Consider the following 19700-nt stretch of genomic DNA (forward strand, 5'->3'; position numbering starts at 1 on the left):
TGCCTTTGGCCCAGGGCGTGATCCTGGAGACCCGGGATCGAATCCCACGTCGGGCTCCCGGTGCATGGAGCCTGCTTCTCCCTCTGCCTGTGTCTCTGCCTCTCTCTCTCTCTGTGTGACTATCATAAATTAAAAAAAAAAAATAAGATCTTATTTAAAAAAATTCACTATGTGTTTTCTGTTCAGAAAACTTCACTAGTGAACAGAACTAGGAGGTTAGTGTGGCGGTAGCTAATCATTCAAAAAAACCACAATTACAATTTGCTACTGTTGGAATGTTTATAAAGAATATATATTTTAAACGATCTGATAAAGAATAGAGAAAAGAAATAGAAACATAATTTCAAAACTGTTTAAACTGGTCTTTCTACCCAAACAGCACCCTTCTACATACAGTCCATTCTTCTCAAGAAGAAGCAACTTGGAAGAATTTATTTGCTTCACAAACAGTGACTCTTTACGCTTAAACCTTTTGGCTTTTTATTTTCCCATGGTGTGTGTTCTTGCTTGGCTTGGCTTCTTTTTAAACTTGTGTACTCTTTTAAATGAATCCTACTTTTTCTTTTTGGGTAATTTTCGTTTTTTGTTTTGTTGCTGTACAACCTTTGCTTTGAAATTAGTCCTTACAGCTCCTTTTTCCACATGCCTTCATCATGTGTAATAGTACAATTTCCTCTTCATTCATACCTGTCCTCCATCCAAACTTTACCTCTCCAGCTCCGGACTCCGCTTCACACCCACCTCCGGCACATTTCTCAGTGAAGAAAGTGTAGCTTTAGTGTGGAGTAGTTGAGAGAGAGGTATCCTCCCTAAGGATTGACGTTGCTGTACTGAGAAATATGGAGACTAGGTGTGCTGATTTCACTGGATACCAACTGTAATAGACAGTTAATGACTATATCTTTGGCTTTGGACGTCTCCAGATTCTTCTCTCTAGACACTTGGAGACTAATTTGATCCACATTTGTCATGATGAGTTCCGATGCCAAAATCTGGGTGGGAGAACTGTCATGAAATTCGGTGTCCATAATGTACTGCTTATATAACTCTTCCACCTTCTGCTCCAGGTACTCATTCAGGACTGCATTAGAAATAGGCTTCTGCATTTGCAGGCTGCTCTTCTCTTTGATGCTGGTTATTCTCCAGTAGGATGAATACTGCTGGATAGGTTTTTGGGGAAAGTAGCTGGGCTGAGGGGAAATGGAATCCTCCATGGGCAAAGGAATCTCAGATGATTTCAGCAAAGGGCCATATTCAAAACTGCTCTCTGGGGGAAAATCTGTTGTCACTGAGTTAATAGCCATCACCTGGTCCCCTGCAATATGTAAGTCATTATAATTCTTGCAAATACTTTTGCAGGAAGGTGGAACCAAGTAGGTCTCTCGGCTGGAGTCTCTACATATTTCAACTGCAGCCAAGGTGGGACTTTCAAACACGGGATTGGGGTTTGTCTGCAGCATTATGGTTCTCTGATCTCTACTGTGTTGGCTCTCTCTTGAATGCACTGAAGAAATAAATTTGTCCGAGGATTTGCAGTTCACATACAGACTTCGGACTTGGGTTTCATCCACAGAACAGTAGGAATGAGTCGCAGATGTTGTCTCTTCTTCCTTCTCAGCCACCTGCTCATTATAAGATGAACAGCTCCAGTGGATGTCATTCTGGTAGGCAAGTCCACTGAGATACCCTTCTGACAGCATTCTGGAAAGAGAGTTGATAAGGAACAGTGGGGGAAGTGAAGGTTGGAATTATAAAAATGGGCAGTTGATGATGTGCAAATTAAGGACAACAAAGGAGATGATTTCATTCATCCACTAAGCCATTATAAACTATGTGTCTGCTGTGTACCAGGACTATGGCACACGGTAGAGATAAACAGAGAACCTAGTTGAGTCTTTCAAGAAGACTGGGACAGTGATAAGCACCAAGGAAGTACAGAAGAGGAGCCCCTAACACAGCCCTGGGCAAAGGCAGAGAAGTTACAAGGTATGTCCTGGAGAAGGTGACACTTTAGGTAAATTGTGAAGAATGAGTGGGCCAGATGCTGAGTTGAAAGAGAATATGGTGGAATGGCCTGTTTACCATACACCAACATGCCGAGCATAAGCAGGAGGGGTTGGAAAAGACACTGGAATTGGCTCTGGGGGGGACCTTGGGCATCAGGTAGCAGCATTTACTTTCTGCCCCAAAGAAAATAGGGAATGACTGGGTAGCTGGAAATTAGGGAAGCAACTAGTGGGTTCTGGGGAAAAAAACATTGCAAACACTTGTGATTTCTACTGAAAATAAGAACTGTGTCTTACTCATCTTTGTATTTATCCCTGGGAGCTGGCACAACCATTTGCGTTTTGGAGGGACTCAAAAGATAGTTGTTAATATCTTGAATTAAATAATCGACCACCATGACAGGTAAGACGAGAATTCTGTAGCCTCCAATCCCAAAGGCCCATGGAGCCGCCCTTGTCTTTGCAGTGCAGGATGAATTTCTTGCTCTGTCCAGCCCACTTCTCACTGTAGGTAAGCCTAGAAGTGTCTCTGTGCCCTGCTGATGTGTTGACCTCTCCCCTAGTTACTGGGGAGCCTTCCTGACCTGGGGCTTTGGCTCCACCTGCCTCCCTTCGTCACCCTCCGCCTTTGTCACTGGAGTCTGAGTGGCTAGAACAGGCTGGAAACTAGCAGCTGCCTTTTCTAAAAAGGGAACACTGGCATTCCTGGCACTGGGGCTCCAGACAACAGAAAAGATAACCACTCCTCTTTGGCCTCGAGGGCCAGACGCTCCAAACAGATCTGTTAACTTGAGCCTGAAATTGAAAGGTCAAATTAGGAAATGATTTTATCTGAACAGAAGGCTCCTATTTTTACATTTTAGCATCTATGTTCATAGGTACTTCCCAAGTGAATTTTTTTTAAGATTTTATTTATTTATTCGTGAGAGACACAGAGAAAGAGAGGCAGAGACACGGGCCGAGGGAGAAGCAGGCTCCATGCAGGGAGCCCGACATGGGACTCGATCCCGGGTCCCCAGAATCACACCCTGGGCTGAAGGCGGTGCTAAACCGCTGAGCCACCCGGGCTGCCCTCCAAGTGAATTTTTAATTGTAGAAGGGTAATTTTATAAATGGAATAAAATTAGTATAATTATTTTAATTGTATAAGGGTAATATTTTCAGTGTTTATTTTCTCTTTTCGAACTATTTGGAGATCCAGTCAGTCAATTTATCAGTTACTTAAGTAATTATCATATTCTACTCTGTTACATACCATAAAGATACAAAATTAAAGGTATTCAACAAATCTGTGAGGGGATTCTTGCATGCTGGACACGCTTAGGATAATGAAAACGAGTCCCAGAAAAACTTTCTTAGTTCTTCCCTCAACCTGAACATGAAGATGAAAAAGCAGCTCTTAGCTACATGAGAAGCAGATAATTTACAGAGCAAAAGCGTTTATCATACAGGTTTAATATTGATGCGGTTACTTCACGACTTGCCTCCTCCGCCCACCCAGGCTGCAGCTAGAGACTTCAGCCTTCAGGGTCTCAGAGTATCATCTAAAAAAGCAGAACAAAAATGAAACTCTCTACTTTTGAGTTCATACATGGGCTTCTAGAACGCTTGGCAGAATTTGGTTTTAGAAAAGTGGCTTTTGAGAAAACATAACTTGAGCTTGGAAACTGGAGAATCCTGAGCCCCAAAGAATTCAGGGCCTAGTATTTATGCATCACCAGGAGACTAGGGGATATAAATTCCCCATCAGTGGAAGAGCTATGACTCCAGCTGGGTTAGGGAAGCCAAGAAAAGAGGTCCGTGCCTTACCTCCCACGTGCAATCTGGGGAGCAGCAAGTCTAAGGAAATGGTCTCCTGCTTAGCATGCTGTGGGAGAAGGAGGAGAGCCAGCCGCATGGATTTCTTAGGTGGACAGGTCTGAGACTGCCTCATCAGGTCTGTTCACACACCCAGAGCCTCCAAAGCTGGAGAAGACCTAGGTTTGGGGTGAGAAGATTGCAGACATATCTACAGACTATTTCTCAGGGACCAGGTGAATAAGTTTCCATGGATGCCAGTATGATGACATGTCGATGACCAAACATGCCCCCCTCTTCTACATCCAAAACTGACCCCATACCTCTGTGTCAGCATGCTGGAATAGAGGGGGAAACCCAAGGAGGAAGCAGCCCTGAAGTGACTGCAGAAGTCCTGATAAATTTGAAATGTTCATATTCAGAAGAAAAGGGAGGAAAAGGAGAACAGACCAGTACAATAACATTACAGAAGCTGAAAGGTGGGAGACCACAGGGCAATGTCTTTGGAGATGAGAAAACTCTTAAAAAGAGCCAAGGAAAAATCCAAGAGCCAATCTGCTTGAAATTCCCCTAAATGTTCAGGAGTATGGGCAAGACTGTTCTGGGGAACCCGACTCGTCTGAGAAGGAGAGCAATTGACACCAGAGGATCCCCAACTAAATGAGTGAGCATCCAGATCACCCTTCATTCAAGTTCACAATCACAAGAGCCTGCGGAGCTTTTTGGATCTCATGTTTAACTGTGAATTCAATTTTGAAACCTCCAAAGAAAGCTCTGAATGGGAGAGACCAAAGCAGTCACTCAGAAGAATTAATTCTTGAGAGGAGGGGCAGTGGCAAGAACTACCATCAATATTCTCAAGGGGACAGGGTCGATAAAACAATCTTCAATTCAAATAGGATACGATAAAAAAAAAATTCTGAAGTCCTTAGAAATTAAAAATGTTAGTGAATTTTAAAGTTCAGTAGAAAGATTGGGAAGTAAATTTAAGGCAAACTCCCATTTTGAAAGTAGAACAAAAATACAAGATGAAAAATAGTAAAGATAAAATTAAAAAACCAATCTAGGAGATTGATTATCTGAAGCAATAGAAATCACAGAAAGACTGGGTATATGGGGGAGAAATTTAAACAATTAAGGAGTATTCCCAGAACTGAAGGACCTAAGTTTCCGAAATTCTGGGTAAATGCCCACTTTTCCTATATGTCCCCTCTTGTGACTGTAAAAAGTACCCTTAGGACAAAGAGAAAACACTATACATTTCCAGAGAGAAAAAAGAAGAAAAAACTCCAAGAACCGGAATGTTTAGACTTCTCCAAAGCAACATGAGAAGCAAGAAGATTATGTAACAATGTCTAGAAATACTTGAACAAAATTTGTTTCCGACCTAGAATTTAATGACCAAATCATCCATCAGTATGAGGATAAAACAGAAATAAAACAGTTCATCTCCCAGGCCCCTTTCTCAGAAAGTCAGTGGAAGACATGCTCCCATGAAAGGAGTAAGTATAAAAGGCTCAAGAGGCAACGTGGTTGGTTGGAACAGATCAGAAGGCTTCTGGAGATAAAGATGGAACTGAAGACCACTTGATAAGTCTGAGCACTGTGAAGTGAGATTTATGTAATTGGCTATGGACTTGGAGGTAAATGAGGAAAAGTGAAGCAAATGAAAAATCTAGACCAGTGCTGTCCAATAGCACTTTCTGAAATGATGGAATGATCTTTATCTGTGCTGTCCCAAATGTTAAGTGGTAGCCACATGTGGTTAGCGGGCACTTGAAATGCAGCTAATGAAACTGAATTTTAATTTTATTTAAATTAATTTAAAATGCCGCATGGCACTCTATTGGACAGCATAGGCTTAGAAGATAAGTGAAGGTAATAACATAAAACTTTAAAATACTCAAGACAGACAATTATAATTGCAATTTAAAGTACGCCAGATGATCACTGTCATTCACTGTCATAGCAGTCATTCCAGAGCAACGTATGATTAATTCATCTCTGTACTCCTTTCAAGGAGTGAGTGTTGGAGAGGGAATATCAAAAGATAATGAACAAAGGGCATAAACTTTTAGCTCTTTGGTGATGATGTATGGGACCCTAACCTGAGACACTTTGTGTTTAGCTATTTTGAAACCAAGATTATATGACACTTCTTTTAATTTTTTTTCCACTACTGTTTGGGGAAGTTTAGAATCCCTGTGTGAGTGGTTCAAGGAAATTTTTTAAAGCTATTTTTGTTTTAATAGTGTGGTTTCTTAGGTTGTCTCTGAGGCGATAAAAGTACCATATAATGCAGATTTCTCTGGTGATGGTAATGTTAAATATCTGTGCTGTCCATTATGATAGCCAAGAGCCACATATGACTAGTGTGTGAAATGTAGCTAGTGTGACAGACATTTTCACTTAATTTAAATTGCCACATTGGCTACCATTATATGCTGCACAGATCTAGGCAATTATAAACTCCAGCTCATAATTTACGAAGTTGTATATGGGGGAGAACTTTAAACAAAGTGTGGTTTATTACATGGCTGAGTTGGACATAGTTTTGGATAGTCACAATAATATGGTGGTGAAAATTGATCTAACCAAATTTGAGGTATAGTTGCAGAATGACAAAGACAAGAGACAAGGATAATACTTGATCATGTAGAGTAATGTAATATCAATAAAAATTGTTTTGGGAGATGCCTGGGTGGCTCAGCGGTTGAGCATCTGCCTTTGACTCAGGGCATGATCCTGGAGTCCCAGGAACGAGTCCCACACCAGGCTTCCTGCATGGAGCCTTCTTCTCCCTCTGCCTATGTCTCTACCTCTCTCTGGGTGTGTCTCTCATGAATAAATGAATAAAATCTTTAAAAAATTGTTTTAGGCATTTGCCTATGTGTCCAGACTGGGTGGCCAGCCAGTGTAGAGAAAGGAACACTGATTTAGCATGTCCTTGGTGTATGTACTTGGTAGAAGCCAGGGGAGGAAAAAAAAAAACTAAATAATTATCTGATTGGTGACAAGTCAATGAATAATACCCCAAACTGAAAAATCCAAAAGTTGGAAGGAAAATTGGAGGTAAATACTAAATAGTAAAAAGGGAGATAAAAGTAGTTGCTTTTGGAAAAGAGGTATGGGGACTGCTGTTTTGCATAACAAACCTCTTAGGATCATTTGACCCAAATTATGTTCATGTAGAACTTGGATTAATTTCCTAGTTAAAAACCAAATATAACTATTTTTAAAGTAACTAAGAGGGAAAAATAAGAAGCTGGCTCTTCCTGTACGGCTGGGTTTATTGTTAAAGATTAAACACATTCAAAAAAAAAAAAGATTAAACACATTCAAAAAAAGAAAGAAGAAAGAAAAAGAAGAAAGAAGAAGAAAGAAAGAAAGAAAGAAAGAAAGAAAGAAAGAAAGAAAGAAAGAAAGAAAGAAAGAAAGACATTCTACTTTTTTTGAGAGAGAAAGAGCATGTGAGCAAGGTGGGCCAGGGGGGTGCGGGTAGCAGGGGGTTGAGGAGCAGAGAGAGAAATCTTAAGCAGCCTCCACACCCAACGCAGAGACGAAATCAAGAGTCAGGCGATTAACCAACTGAGCCACTCAGGCCCCCAAAGATATAACATACTCTAAGGGTGAAGAAGAGACAGAAAAATCATTGTGTAAAAGATAAGCTTTTATTTGTCCCTAAAGAACAAAAAGGATTTGAACAGGCATGAGAAAAGGGAAGAATCATTGCAGAGAGAGGAGAAGTCAATAGAAGTGAACAGATTCTTGTTGTCATTCTCTTGTCGTCTGTAACAGACACCAGTCTGGAGGAATAACATTGTTATTTCTCAAAGTCATGGTCGCCTAAGACTTTTACTAAAATTTCACAATCCTTGTTTATCAGCCTTATTCCCATTCAGCGCTATCCCAAATCTCCCACTATTTATCCTATTCTCATACCAAATAATTGGCCCTAAAGGAGTCTTCTTTCTTTTTATGTGATTGATGTTTATGAGTACTCCAGATAATCTCCACTCCTTCAAAACAATGAAGGAAGAGAGTCTAGGATTTTGTTTGGAAGAATGGGCCTTTTGCACTATTTGTCATCAGCTGAGAGCTTTGTTGGTACCTTGATTTTGGTGAAACAAGAACCCTACCATTCTCATATGTGGGGCCCACGGCAGACCACTAAGGCAGAAAATGCTAAGTCTGATGATGGGAAAGCAGAAAATATGTCCTAATTTCTAAGGAAAGATAGTCTCATGGATAAAGGAAAAAATTGCTCAGAGGGAGGACCATTCAGGCAAGTTAGTTGGGTCATGCGAGGCTGAGGACATCCGTTTGTATGGCCTGTATCCTGCAGACCATACAAAGCTCTCAAAGGTAACCAAGCTGATGTAGGAACATGATGCCATCCATCAGTAAATGACAAGACCGATTTCAGCAAGATAAGCTTGGAGTTAAGGATCCAAATAAGGAGGCTGCTCAATTCATCCCCAGCTGAGGGGATTGGGACAGGAACCAGGGAAGGAGGTAGCAGAAGAGGAAGAAAAGGAATGAACTTTGAGACACCGAGACTCCTGGACATGAAAATGAAGGAGAGAGAGGAGCCAAAAGTAACTGAATCAGGGCCTGCTGGGAAGTGGCACCAGCGCTGAGCAAAATGGAGAGATTGGGAGAAAGAGCTAGAAAAGGAACTAATAGATTTACTTGAGTTCCTCTTGACTCTCACATGAGACGAACTTTCTGAGTGCAAGTGACTAATTATGCATTAGCGATTCGGGCCAGAGGCCTGTTAGAGAGGCTACTCATAGTCAACAGTGAAACCATCTTCCAAGTGTGCATGGTGGGAGTTTATACTAGGAGCTGGAGTAGCTTGTGGGTATTGATAGCCTTGCATAGTCCAAGGAGGAATGAGCAACAGCCAGAGCTGTAGTATCAATAGCTTTGTAAAGACTACATAGCTTCAAATATACCGGACAAGTCATATTTTTAAAATCTACATTGAAAGGTTAAGTTTCATTATCTTATTCAGACGAAGGCAAAACAAACTCTTGGGCTAGTAGTCAGGAGACCAGAATTCTGGTTCTGACTCTGTCATTAGCTGTGGTTTTAGTCTTATTGATGACAGACAAGTCAATAAAAGAGCTCACGCTAGTACTAGCCACAACCCACATACCATCTTAAGTGCTTTTCATCTACTGAATCACTCGATCCCCGAAAAGACTCTAACATGTAGGTACTCATATTGTGCTCATTATATAGAAATCAAAATTCAGTCATATGTCCAAAGCCACCAGACATTCAGACACTGGCAGTCAGAAGACCGAGCCCGCATTCACATGTCCTTTAACTCTTCAGAGACTCAACTTCTGATCTGTAAATGAAGAATGTAGGATTAAATTATTGATTGAGTCCCCCCAAACTTTAATATTGTGTGAGTTGATAAGTATAAAGAAGGTTAAGCAGACATTACTCAGAATCGAAAGCAGTTTCTGAACATTAGCAGCAGAGGACAGCAGAGAGCATGCTAAAGCAGCTTCAAAATTGCTCCAAAGCTATGCAGAGGAATATTGTGTGAAATTTCTAAACAAAAATTATACATATATTAACTAATTTAATATAAAAAACCTTTAATGTACCGTTAGAGTGAAAACAATACTGCATATCATAACATCCTAAAATTTAAAAAATAGAGGAATAATTTTATTGGAGTTTATTTCGTTAGCATTTAAAAACACGAGTGATTATTTGTGAAATTCTTATGATGTTAGTCTCTTCAGAGATAATATAAAAGGTATGCCTCAAACAAATGTCAAGACATGTATTAGAGTAAATTTCAGCTAAAACACTGAAACATAAGCCAACGAATTATTTTAATTGTTCCAAAATATTTTATCACTTGAATTTTTGTTTCTCATGACAGAGAAGGTATATTGATATATTTAGAATTGCCCATAACTAAGTGTGAAGGAAAAGACATCCAAGGACATTTGCAGATGAGATGTTCCAGGCAAATTTAGTCTACATTAATCATTACCAGACAGGGGAAATACCAAAATTAACCTTAGGTGCAAATTCACATCTTAGAAATATGTGCTAAAGTGCAGAACCTTTGTTAAAGCATTTGCTTAGATTTCAGAAGAAATTGCAACATAAATTCTTCTGTCTTCACTCGCATTTACACATTTCTCAGAAAACTCTTGTTATACTCTGTACATAGAAATGCATTTCATATATACCCAAACAAAGCAAGCATGGATTCGGAGAGGAAACCATCAAGAGGGAAGAACTTTATAACATGGAACATTTGGAAAAACCTAAGTTAGGGATTGGAAAACTTTTTTTGTAAATATTTTGAGTCCCTGCCACTGCTACTCTGCATCATAGCAGGAAAGCAGCCATAGAGCATATGTAAACAAATGGCTGTGGCTGTGCTCCAATAAAACTTTATTTAGAAAAACAGGCAAAGGGCCAGTTTGACTCAAGGCCATGGTTTGCCTAACCCTTGACCTAAGTCCAGAAGCAGATGCAATAGTGGGATAGAGCATAATAATAACAGCAGTTGTGTCAGGGGCTTTCCATGCCTTACACCTGATTTTTCAGTAACGCTGCATGTTAGCGATTATCGCACTTTGGATTTTCCAAGTGAGGAAGCTGAGGTTGAGATTTGACCAGTGACCTTCCCAAGGACACAAAACAACTAAATGCTGGAGGCCGGATTCAAGTCCAAATGTATGAACTCCAAAGCACGTGGTCTGTTGGTAAAACATGTCCCACCGCTGCCTTGTTGAGAGCAGTTAACATCAAGCAGTCATGACAAGCGATTAGTCCTTCCAGGAGAAGGGTATCCACCCTGAGTCCATTTCATAACAACGGCGCTGGGGATTAGAGGAAGGGAGGTACAGTGAGGTACAGCAGGAAAGGCTCCAAGAAGACAGCCGATGCCCACCCCAGAGGAGTGGCCCAGAGGGCTACCTACAGGGCCCAATTGTGTATCAATGCCAGTATGTCTTTAAATGATCCACCCTCGCTGGCCTTTCAATCTTGCTATGTGAACCTTTTCCCTAAACACTCCCACTGGCAGTGGCCTGACATCATCTCACCCTTAATTTTATAACCACAGAGTAATTTAATTTTACAGATGCACTGTTTAAATATCCATAGCATCCCGTGACCTCCAGGATATAGTCCACATGAGTTAGGCCTTCATGAGATGTGCTCTTTGTCTTCCCAACCTCCTCTCTGCCTGTTCCCCACGAGACTTAGGACCCCAGCTGTGCCAGACTGCTCCCAGTTCTCCACACCTCATGTCCATGCCATCCGAGGCACTTGTGCATTGTTATTTCTGTCCTGAGAGCCCTGGTTGCCTATCCATCCCCTGTTTCACCCTTCATGTCTCCCATATCCACAATTCAGAGCCCCCTGGCCATCCATTCAGCACCCTTGCCCCCAAATTAGAAATTCTACGTTATTCTGTCCCTACCCCCAAGAGCTTTATCAGGATTGCACGGAATTTGAGCAAAATCAGCTGCTACCTTAAATAAATCAGTGAAATGAATCCTTGGGATAATCCTTTGAATAAAGGAGTATGTGGCAACAGCAAAAGGACAGCGAGAAGATTGGGGATTGCTGGGAAGTGGGGGAGTTGAGGGTGATAGGGTGCCAGGACAGAATTGCCTCTGGAAGGACAGTTTGTATGCCTGTGCATAATCTAAGATCTCTGAGGGGCTGGGTTGAGACAGGGGTGCAAAGAAGCCTCCAAAGCCCCGTGGAGGTGGCACGATGGGGCTGGCTGCTGGCATCATAGGAAATAAAGACAGGAAAAGGCTGTTTGACATTTCAAACAAGATCTGGGGCCCAGCTAGCTGGGGTGTAGTTTGGCTCCCACCTGTTCTCAGCAGCATGTCTGCTTAAATAGGCCCGCCTTTTAACGGTTACGAATTGGTACAGCTACAGGCACATCTAGGTTAGCAAATCATTTCTCAAAGTGGACATCGAGGTTCTTCTTGCTTTTTGACTGTGTGTAATCACTCCACGAGCGTTTCCGTAGGCCAGATTTGGAGAAGGCAGGTCACTACCCCACAGCTATTGTGAATTGCCTTTCAAGGAGCCTTTCAAGGAGCTTGAGCCAATCTTCTGACCAGCAACAGACATTCCTTGGCACATTGTTATATTTTAATTTGCCAATCAGATAAGCAAACTTATTCATGCCTCAAATTTGAGGACGTAGCACTGTCCTGTGCAGATGATGTGTAGGTGACATATCAGAGATGTTATTTTTTTAATACCCCTAAATCCTCAAAATACTCCATTTTATCTCTTCATGTATTTTTCCTACAATCTAAATCCTAGATCCCATAATTCCAGTCTTTTCTTTTTTAAGATCTCAATTTTTGGGTCTTGTGAGTATAACTATCAAAAGGTTATCACTGAAAACCTTGAATATCATTTCGTTCCCAATCCTATTATCATGTAACCAAATCTATATTACATTTTTTTCATCATGAGAAGTAAATCTGTTACATGTTTCATTTTTCAGTGAACGATGCAAGAACTTTACCCGAACTGAGGTTTCTTTAGGAGGGATCTCCCCATTGGAAAAAAAAAAAAGCTGCTGCAGTTTCCTTAGTGTTGCCTTTGAAAGTACATGTTTTCTAGAGCTAGAAGTGGCCATTCACTTCACCATATACCTTGCTTTATATTCCTCTTATTTCATATTTGGTGGCATTTGTCAATGGATGCTCTGAAGTATCACTCAACCTTATATCAATTCTTATTACGAAATAAATAATTTGGGGTTATCTCTTGTATCAAACATGAAGTGATTCTTGATTTCTGAAAGTCTAATTTGATGGCTAAGATGATATAAGTCAAAAGGCCTCTCTTTTCCATATTAACAACAGCAAGTAAATTTTCTGTTCAGTTCTGACCAAAGGTAACAGCTACTTCCAAAGGCTTTGTCTGGATATGTGAATTTCCTTATTATGGAAACTGTAAATTTTGATGCAGAAAATGTATATTTTTGTCATAGTTTGGATTTTCTTCATATTTGGTCTTGACTTCTCGCAGATGAAAAAATTAAAGCTTATGATCACTTTCTTGAATTTGACACAAAATGAAAGGAATAGAAAAATAAGAAAAGTGATCATAATAGTATTGACTGATGTTAAATTTCATTGGTGTTATAATTGTTAATCATTATTATATTACTAATCATATCTATTACCATTATCATTTACTTAATTATAGTCCTATCACCAAAATGCAATGCAATATACTTGATTGGATTCTAAATTGAGAAAATAAAATTGAGAGGAAAACATGGATAATTGGAGAAATTTAAATATAGATCATATATTAGATAATAGTAATGTATTGATGTTAAGTTTCCTTAGCATTGTAATTATGTAGAAGACTGCCCTTTTTCTTAGGAGGTAAATGCTCAAGAATCTGAAGGTGATGTGTCCTAAAGTCACCAAAGAAACTATCTATATATATTTGTGTGTGTGTGTGTGTATGTGTGTGCGTGTGTATGAAGATAATGAGAAGGTAAATATGGCAACGTGCTACAACTGATTAACTGATGGAAATATGGGTGTTCAATGTACTATTCTTTCCATTTTAATATAGGTTTGAAACTTGGCAAAAATGAAAACCAGAAGGAAAATAACTATTTAGCTAATGAAGTTACATTACAATTACAATTTAGTTACATCCTGTCATGTTGGTGAAGTGCTTAGAGTGACAGTACTGCGTATATCGAAGATAATCCCCAGGTATGTGATTAGAAATGTTTCAGTAACTTGAAAGAGCTATTGAAACACCACTTTGCCGTGAGATAACAGAATTTAGTGCACTACCTTTGTATATCCCCTAAATTACCATTACGATGTGAATGTTTTATACAAATTTCAAATGCTCACCATTCCTCCCAGAAGCTTTTCATGCTCAGAAACACACTGTTAACTACACTGACCTATGCAAGAAGTGTTCCAAAAATATCGGTCTGAATACTCTGGCCAAATCCGGTCTATACTGAAGCACAGATGGATGTGCGCAAGAAAAAGTATGTTTGAGCAGATCTACAGATAATTCAAACAAAAGCCCACCTGTGCGAGTCTTTAACACCAGCGTGTAGGCTTTCCCCAAATCAGCCAGATGGCAATTCGAAAAGCAACAGCGCTGTAGGTCACCTTCGCTTTGAGTATGCCCTGCTACACAGGAAAACACTTATCTCAAGCTCTCGGAATGAATAATTGAGAGTCAGAGCCAATTGGAATTTACTGTAATTGTACTCATTTCAAAAACTATATCACTGTAACTAAATTCTAGGTTTCTCCTGTCCCAAGCAAAATTCTGATCAGGTTCTTAGGCCTCCTTTTAAAAACACAGAAGCTAAATCTCTGCAGCGATACTGCGTGAGGACTGCCTCAATCACACAACAGGAGCCGGATCTGACCCGTCCAAATTGTTAGGTCAAAAACATTTTTTAGAAATGCCAAAATGTGAACATGAGGAGGTCAGAGAAGGGAGTGTTTGACTTCATTTCTCTTTACCGTCCCCCTCCATGGAATGCTTGCATCCATTCCCGCTCACCTCTGATTTGGTCAACGAAAAAAGCATCTTAGATGTTATGATTGCATCTGGCTTTGGATGAGAAAAGACTAAAAAAGGGAGGAGAGAGGTGACAGAAGCACTTATAGGGCCTGTTGCCTCCTTTTTCTTACCTTCACTAACCAATCTGCTCCTTTGGTCCGGAAGAAACAGCAATCGACCATATAGAGGTGAATAAGCCAGCCAGTGCTTTTTTTTCAGAAATGTGTGCAAGCCTTCCAGTGGTACGACCAAGAAACTAAGTGGCTCATTGCATGGCCATTCTTCTTATAACTGATCCCATGGAAAGGGAGTTGTTTTTGCTCAAGTCTGATTTGTGCTCAAGAACAGTGGGAAGTCCCAGGAAGGGGGAGGCAATAACTGACAAACCCACATTGAGCCACAGAATGGTGTTTCTTCCCCTTTTTTGAAAAATGAAACCTATCTATGAAACTGTCTCTTGTTAAAATAGTTGATTGCTATGTTTTATATAAGAACCCGAACAACATAAATTTACTCCTCTAACAGTAAATTCTCTGGGATCCCTTTATCAAAGGAGAGCCAGTGTCAAGCAGGATTTAGAAAATTCTCAGTTTCATTGCTGACCTATAATTTTTGAGAAGTATTCTCAGATTTGTACTCACAATCAAAAAAAATGCAAATGAAAACTGTTTTCTCTCTCAAATTAACCAAGGTTAAAAAAGAAGGTGTGATAATACACTGGGTGGGCAAGGTTGTGGAGAAACAGGCACTCTCCTATGTAGTGGTGAGATTGTAGACATTTCTAGAGGGCCTTTTCCCAGCATCTGTTGACTTTTTTCCCCAAACTTTTACATATCCATATCCTCTGACCCAACGACTTTATTTGTATAAATTCACCTATGTCACATATGTACACTTGTGCACAGAAACATTGAAAGGTTATTTGTTGCAGCATTAGGGATGCATCAATAGGATATGAGCTAAGTAAATGTAGAGCTTTATAGAGTACTACACAGTGTTAGAGTGATCTGGCTTTGCATGGAATCATTGGAAAAGATATCCAGGATATATTGTTCAGCAAAAACATATAATATGCTCCAATTTGTATCTTTAAAAGAATTTGTGTGTGTATGTGTGTGTGTGTGTGTGTGTGTGTGTGTTTGCTTACACAGAGTAGTTCTATAGGGAGATGCAAGAAAGAAGCAATTGCCTTTTTAAAAAATTCTTTATTTAAATTCAATTTCATGGGCAGCCCCGGTGGCTCAGTGGTTTAGCGCCGCCTTCAGTCCAGACAGAGAAGCAGGCTCCCCACGGGGAGCCCGACCTGGGACTTGATCCCAGAACTCTGGGATCACACCCTGAGCTGAAGGCAAATGCTCAACCACTGAGCCACCCAGGCGTCCCTGATGCTCACCTCTTGATATCATCCCCTTGCAGAGTCCCCTGCCCACACTGAACCATGAGTGACCATTAGAATAATGTGGAAGTGATAGGGGGATCCCTGAGTGGCTCAGCGGTCTAGCGCCTGCCTTTGGCCCAGGGCATGATCCTGGAGACCCAGGAACGAGTCCCACGTCGGGCTCCCTGCGTGGAGCCTGCTTTTCCCTCTGCCTGTGTCTGTCTCTGTCTCTGTCTCTCTCTCATGAATAAATAAATAAAATCTTTAAAAATAAATAAGTAAATAAATTCAATTTCATGAACACAGATTGTATTATTAGTTTCAGAGGTAGAATTTAGTGATTCATCAGTTGCATATAACACTTAGTGCTCATTACTTCAAGTGCCCTTCTTAATGCCCGTCACCCAGTTACCCCGTCCCTCCACCCACCTCCCCTTCCAAACCATGAATATGTGAATATGTCCACTTGATGGGTTTGTTTTGTTTACCTTTGATCTATGACTTGCCTTCAAAAGTTTTAAGTTTAAAGATGTATTGGCATTTTATGTATGTTAGAGCCTCTGGGGATTTTCGTCATTATTTCATGGGACATTACTTAGATCCAGTTGGAAAGGTAGATTCCCATATGTGAGCCATAATATGAATTAGCGTTGAATCTGACCCTCAAGAACTTAGGTGTAAGCAAGAGGTTTTCATAAACTGAGGACCAAATATTGTTTTATTTCATTTGAGTATAGGTTCAACAACTACCAGATGTACTGAGAATATTCTAGAACGGGTCACGCCTGTGTCCAGAAACACTTTCTGATGGGTTCCGAAAGAGCTCACCTAGCAGTAGTACCATGCAATAACCGTTATGGGGGGTGTTCCATCAGCTCTGGGTTGCATTAACTCGTATTTATTATTTCAAATACAACATGTAGATTTGTAGCATACTCATGATTTTTGTCTCAAGTTACACATTTTATGGAAATCATTCTTTGCAGAAAATATTTTCTGTCAACAAAAAGCACTATGTTGGGGTGCCCGGCTGGCTCAGTCGGTAGAGCATGCAACTCTTGATCTTGGGGTCATGAGTTTCGAGCCCCATGTTGGGTGTAGAGCCTATTTTTAAAAATTTGGGGGGGTTGGCATCATGTCAGGTTGGCTTACCATTCATTTCTCTTTTGATAAGACCTGAGTTTATGAAATTGGCTTTCGACTACTTACTCTTTGCTGACTGTAATAAAGCAGAATTATATCCTGTGTAACTAAAATCTTACAATATGATTTTCTGTCCACCTGCTGATGGTAGGTAAAGAGTTACTGCCTTGATTTCTGTGCCTCTAACAGGATATTTTTTCCTGTTATTCAATTACCTCTCCTGGTGTTGAACGTTCCTCCAAGCTATTTCCATTATGATTTCATCCGTACTTAGCTCACCCCTAGTCCTCAATAGGTTTCCTCCACCCTACACTCACCTCCTAGTGCTCTTACCAGCACTCTCAAATTCCTCAGCCATTGGTCTTTCTGTCACGTCATACTTGCCAATGGCCAGTTACCAGTAAAATCTATCACTGCCTCTCGCATAACTAAGAGAAGGGTGAATACGTTGTGTGTATGTCCCTGTTCCTATGCACATACACACAGCTGATCAGTTCACAAGCTTAATCCCTGAAACTTCAACACTTTAGAGACAAATTCTTTGTCTTCCTGAGTTATATTCTCCAGCCACATACAAGATAATTTTCTCTCTCAATATCAAATGACTGAACTGAACCTACTTTCTCAAAGTTACCAAGGCCCTTCAACAAGTCTCATGACCTTTGTCCCACTCTGTATCCTCTTTGTTGTTTCTATAGAATTTGGCACTGTTCACAAATCTCTGTTTTGTTTGTTTTTATAGAAGTTCATGTACTTGGTAAAAGTGTAAATGATACTAAAAGGTATACAATGAAAATTTACCTTCTCTTTCCATCTGATCTACAGCTCTCAGGTCCCCCTCCCCAGAGGCACTTAGGATTGTCACCTTCTTGTGTATCATTCTGAGGATCACATACATCTTTTTGTATACCAATGATTGGGTACTACATCAGCTATTTTGTCCTTACCTTTTTAAAAAATTTTATTTATTTATTTGACAAGGAGAGAGAGAGCATGAGCATGATCAGGGGAAATGGGAGTGGGAGCAGAAGAAGCAAACTCCCCGTGGAACAGGGAGACAAATGTGGGGCTCAATCCCAGGACATCAGCATCATGACCTGAGCCAAAGGAAGCTGCTTACCCTCCTGAGCCATCCAGGTACCCCTTTTTTGTATAAATTTTTCAGTGTCAGTATGCGTAGATTAACCTCATCCTTTTTATTTTTTTAAGATTTTATTTATTCATTCATGAGAGACACAGAGAGAGAGAGGCAGAGACATAAGCAGAGGAAGAAGCAGGCTCCATGCATGGAGCTTGATGTGGGACTTGATCCCAGGACCCCGGGATCACAACCTGAGCCAAAGGTAGACTTGAGCCACCCAGGTCCCCCTAACTTCATCCTTTTTAACAGCTACACAGACTTTCAGTGTATAGAATGTTCCAGTAATGATGTATTTATCCAGTTCTTTATTGGTAGAACCCTTCCTTTAGGAAGGTTTCCCTACCACCACCCAGTTGATTCTTTGTCCTTGCACACTGCTTGTCAATCTCCTACCACACCACTTTCTCCTTTCTAAGAACTTTCATTGGTTTCCTATCAACCTTCCATTTCCTAGAACTGAAATTCTTGCTTCTCCTCCCCCCTCCCACCACTGCCCCCCCCATTCCAAGTATCTTCTTTTGGTGAACTCCTCACTTGCCACACCTGCAGTTATCTTCTCTGGATGATCTGTGAATCTGTAACTCCAGTCTTCGAGATCTCTCTCCTGTGATCTCCAGATTTTCAATTAAGGATATTTGACTGCTTCACATAAATGAGGCCAAATCTTTCATCTTTCAACCCCAAAATTTACATCTGTACTTATCTTGATAGCATTATTCAAGCTCAGTACTTTGAAATTCGCTCTAATTCCATTTTATCCCTCATGTCTATAAAAGATTAATCACCAGTGCCTGCCAACTCAACTCAGTAGGCCAGAGTAGCTTATACTCAGTTCGATCTATGCCTCTAGGAAAAGCGCCCAAAACAGAAGGACTTGTGTCCATACAACAGTACATAATTGTATAAAATTAAGCTTTTTTCATAACCATGTATAATTTGTAGCATCTTCAAAAACAATCCTGTTTTCCCATATTCATTTTCACAGTTTATTTTAGTCATTTTTATGATCACTGTTTCCTGCAGACACACTTGTAGTTTTATATATAAAGTTTTCATGCATTCCCTCCACAGAAGATGAATCTTAATTGATATTCTCTAAAAATTAACATGAACATGTTAGAGTTTAGGAACATGTTACATATTCCATGGAGTAAAATGAATATGACATTTAAAAATTCTTGATTTATACTTCAGTAAGTCTAATTTATACCAAAGAAATCCATAATGTAAGCTTTGGGGCAGTACTGCTTATCTTGAGGACGGGATGACAGATGATAATTGCTTTATTAAGTACAACATTCTGAATTCCTATGAAGCTGTAATGGCTTGTTGTGCACTAGAGATTTTGTTATTTAGGATATAATTGATTGTAATGTGTACCGTTTGCTCTTGAATAACTCCCATTTTCCACTTCAGAGAGATTTTCATTTCGGCATCAAATAATATGATTACTGCATTTGTAAAGTTTCTGAAGCATTTCGAAATTCTTTCAGTTGAAAAATGATTCAGAATTGGAATATGATATAAATGAAAAGGGCAAATTGAATTCCATCCCATAGGTTTCATTTTAAGACCAGGTGTAGTACAGAGAATATCTCATCCTTATTGGCTGTTACCTGGTAGTTGGTATTAGTGAAAGTTGGCAAGGCCAAGT

General features: G+C 40.1%; 1 protein-coding gene across 5 annotated transcripts; it reads right to left on the reverse strand.

Annotated features, from left to right (window-relative positions):
• Positions 1–265: 265 nt before the first annotated feature.
• TASL (TLR adaptor interacting with endolysosomal SLC15A4) lies at positions 266–14725 on the reverse strand. Of its 5 annotated transcripts, XM_038587129.1 has the most exons (5): positions 14516–14725; positions 10378–10666; positions 8965–9162; positions 3816–3982; positions 266–1701 (listed from the first exon to the last, which is right to left on the reverse strand). In XM_038587129.1, the coding sequence occupies exon 5, from the start codon at positions 1698–1700 to the stop codon at positions 810–812; it is 891 nt and encodes a 296-aa protein (XP_038443057.1). In that variant the 5' UTR covers position 1701; positions 3816–3982; positions 8965–9162; positions 10378–10666; positions 14516–14725; the 3' UTR covers positions 266–809. The 5 variants fall into 5 exon arrangements, with proteins under 5 accessions (XP_038443057.1, XP_038443060.1, XP_038443058.1 ...); XM_038587132.1 differs by lacking the exon at positions 10378–10666; XM_038587130.1 differs by lacking the exon at positions 3816–3982.
• Between the last annotated feature and the right edge of the window lie 4975 nt (positions 14726–19700).

The sequence above is a fragment of the Canis lupus genome, chromosome X (assembly GCF_011100685.1).
Source record: "Canis lupus familiaris isolate Mischka breed German Shepherd chromosome X, alternate assembly UU_Cfam_GSD_1.0, whole genome shotgun sequence".
Lineage (NCBI taxonomy): Eukaryota > Metazoa > Chordata > Mammalia > Carnivora > Canidae > Canis > Canis lupus.

Excerpts from the sequence above, each read along its gene's own strand:
- TASL (XM_038587131.1), bottom strand. The coding sequence starts at position 1,700 with ATGCTGTCAGAAGGGTATCTCAGTGGACTTGCCTACCAGAATGACATC.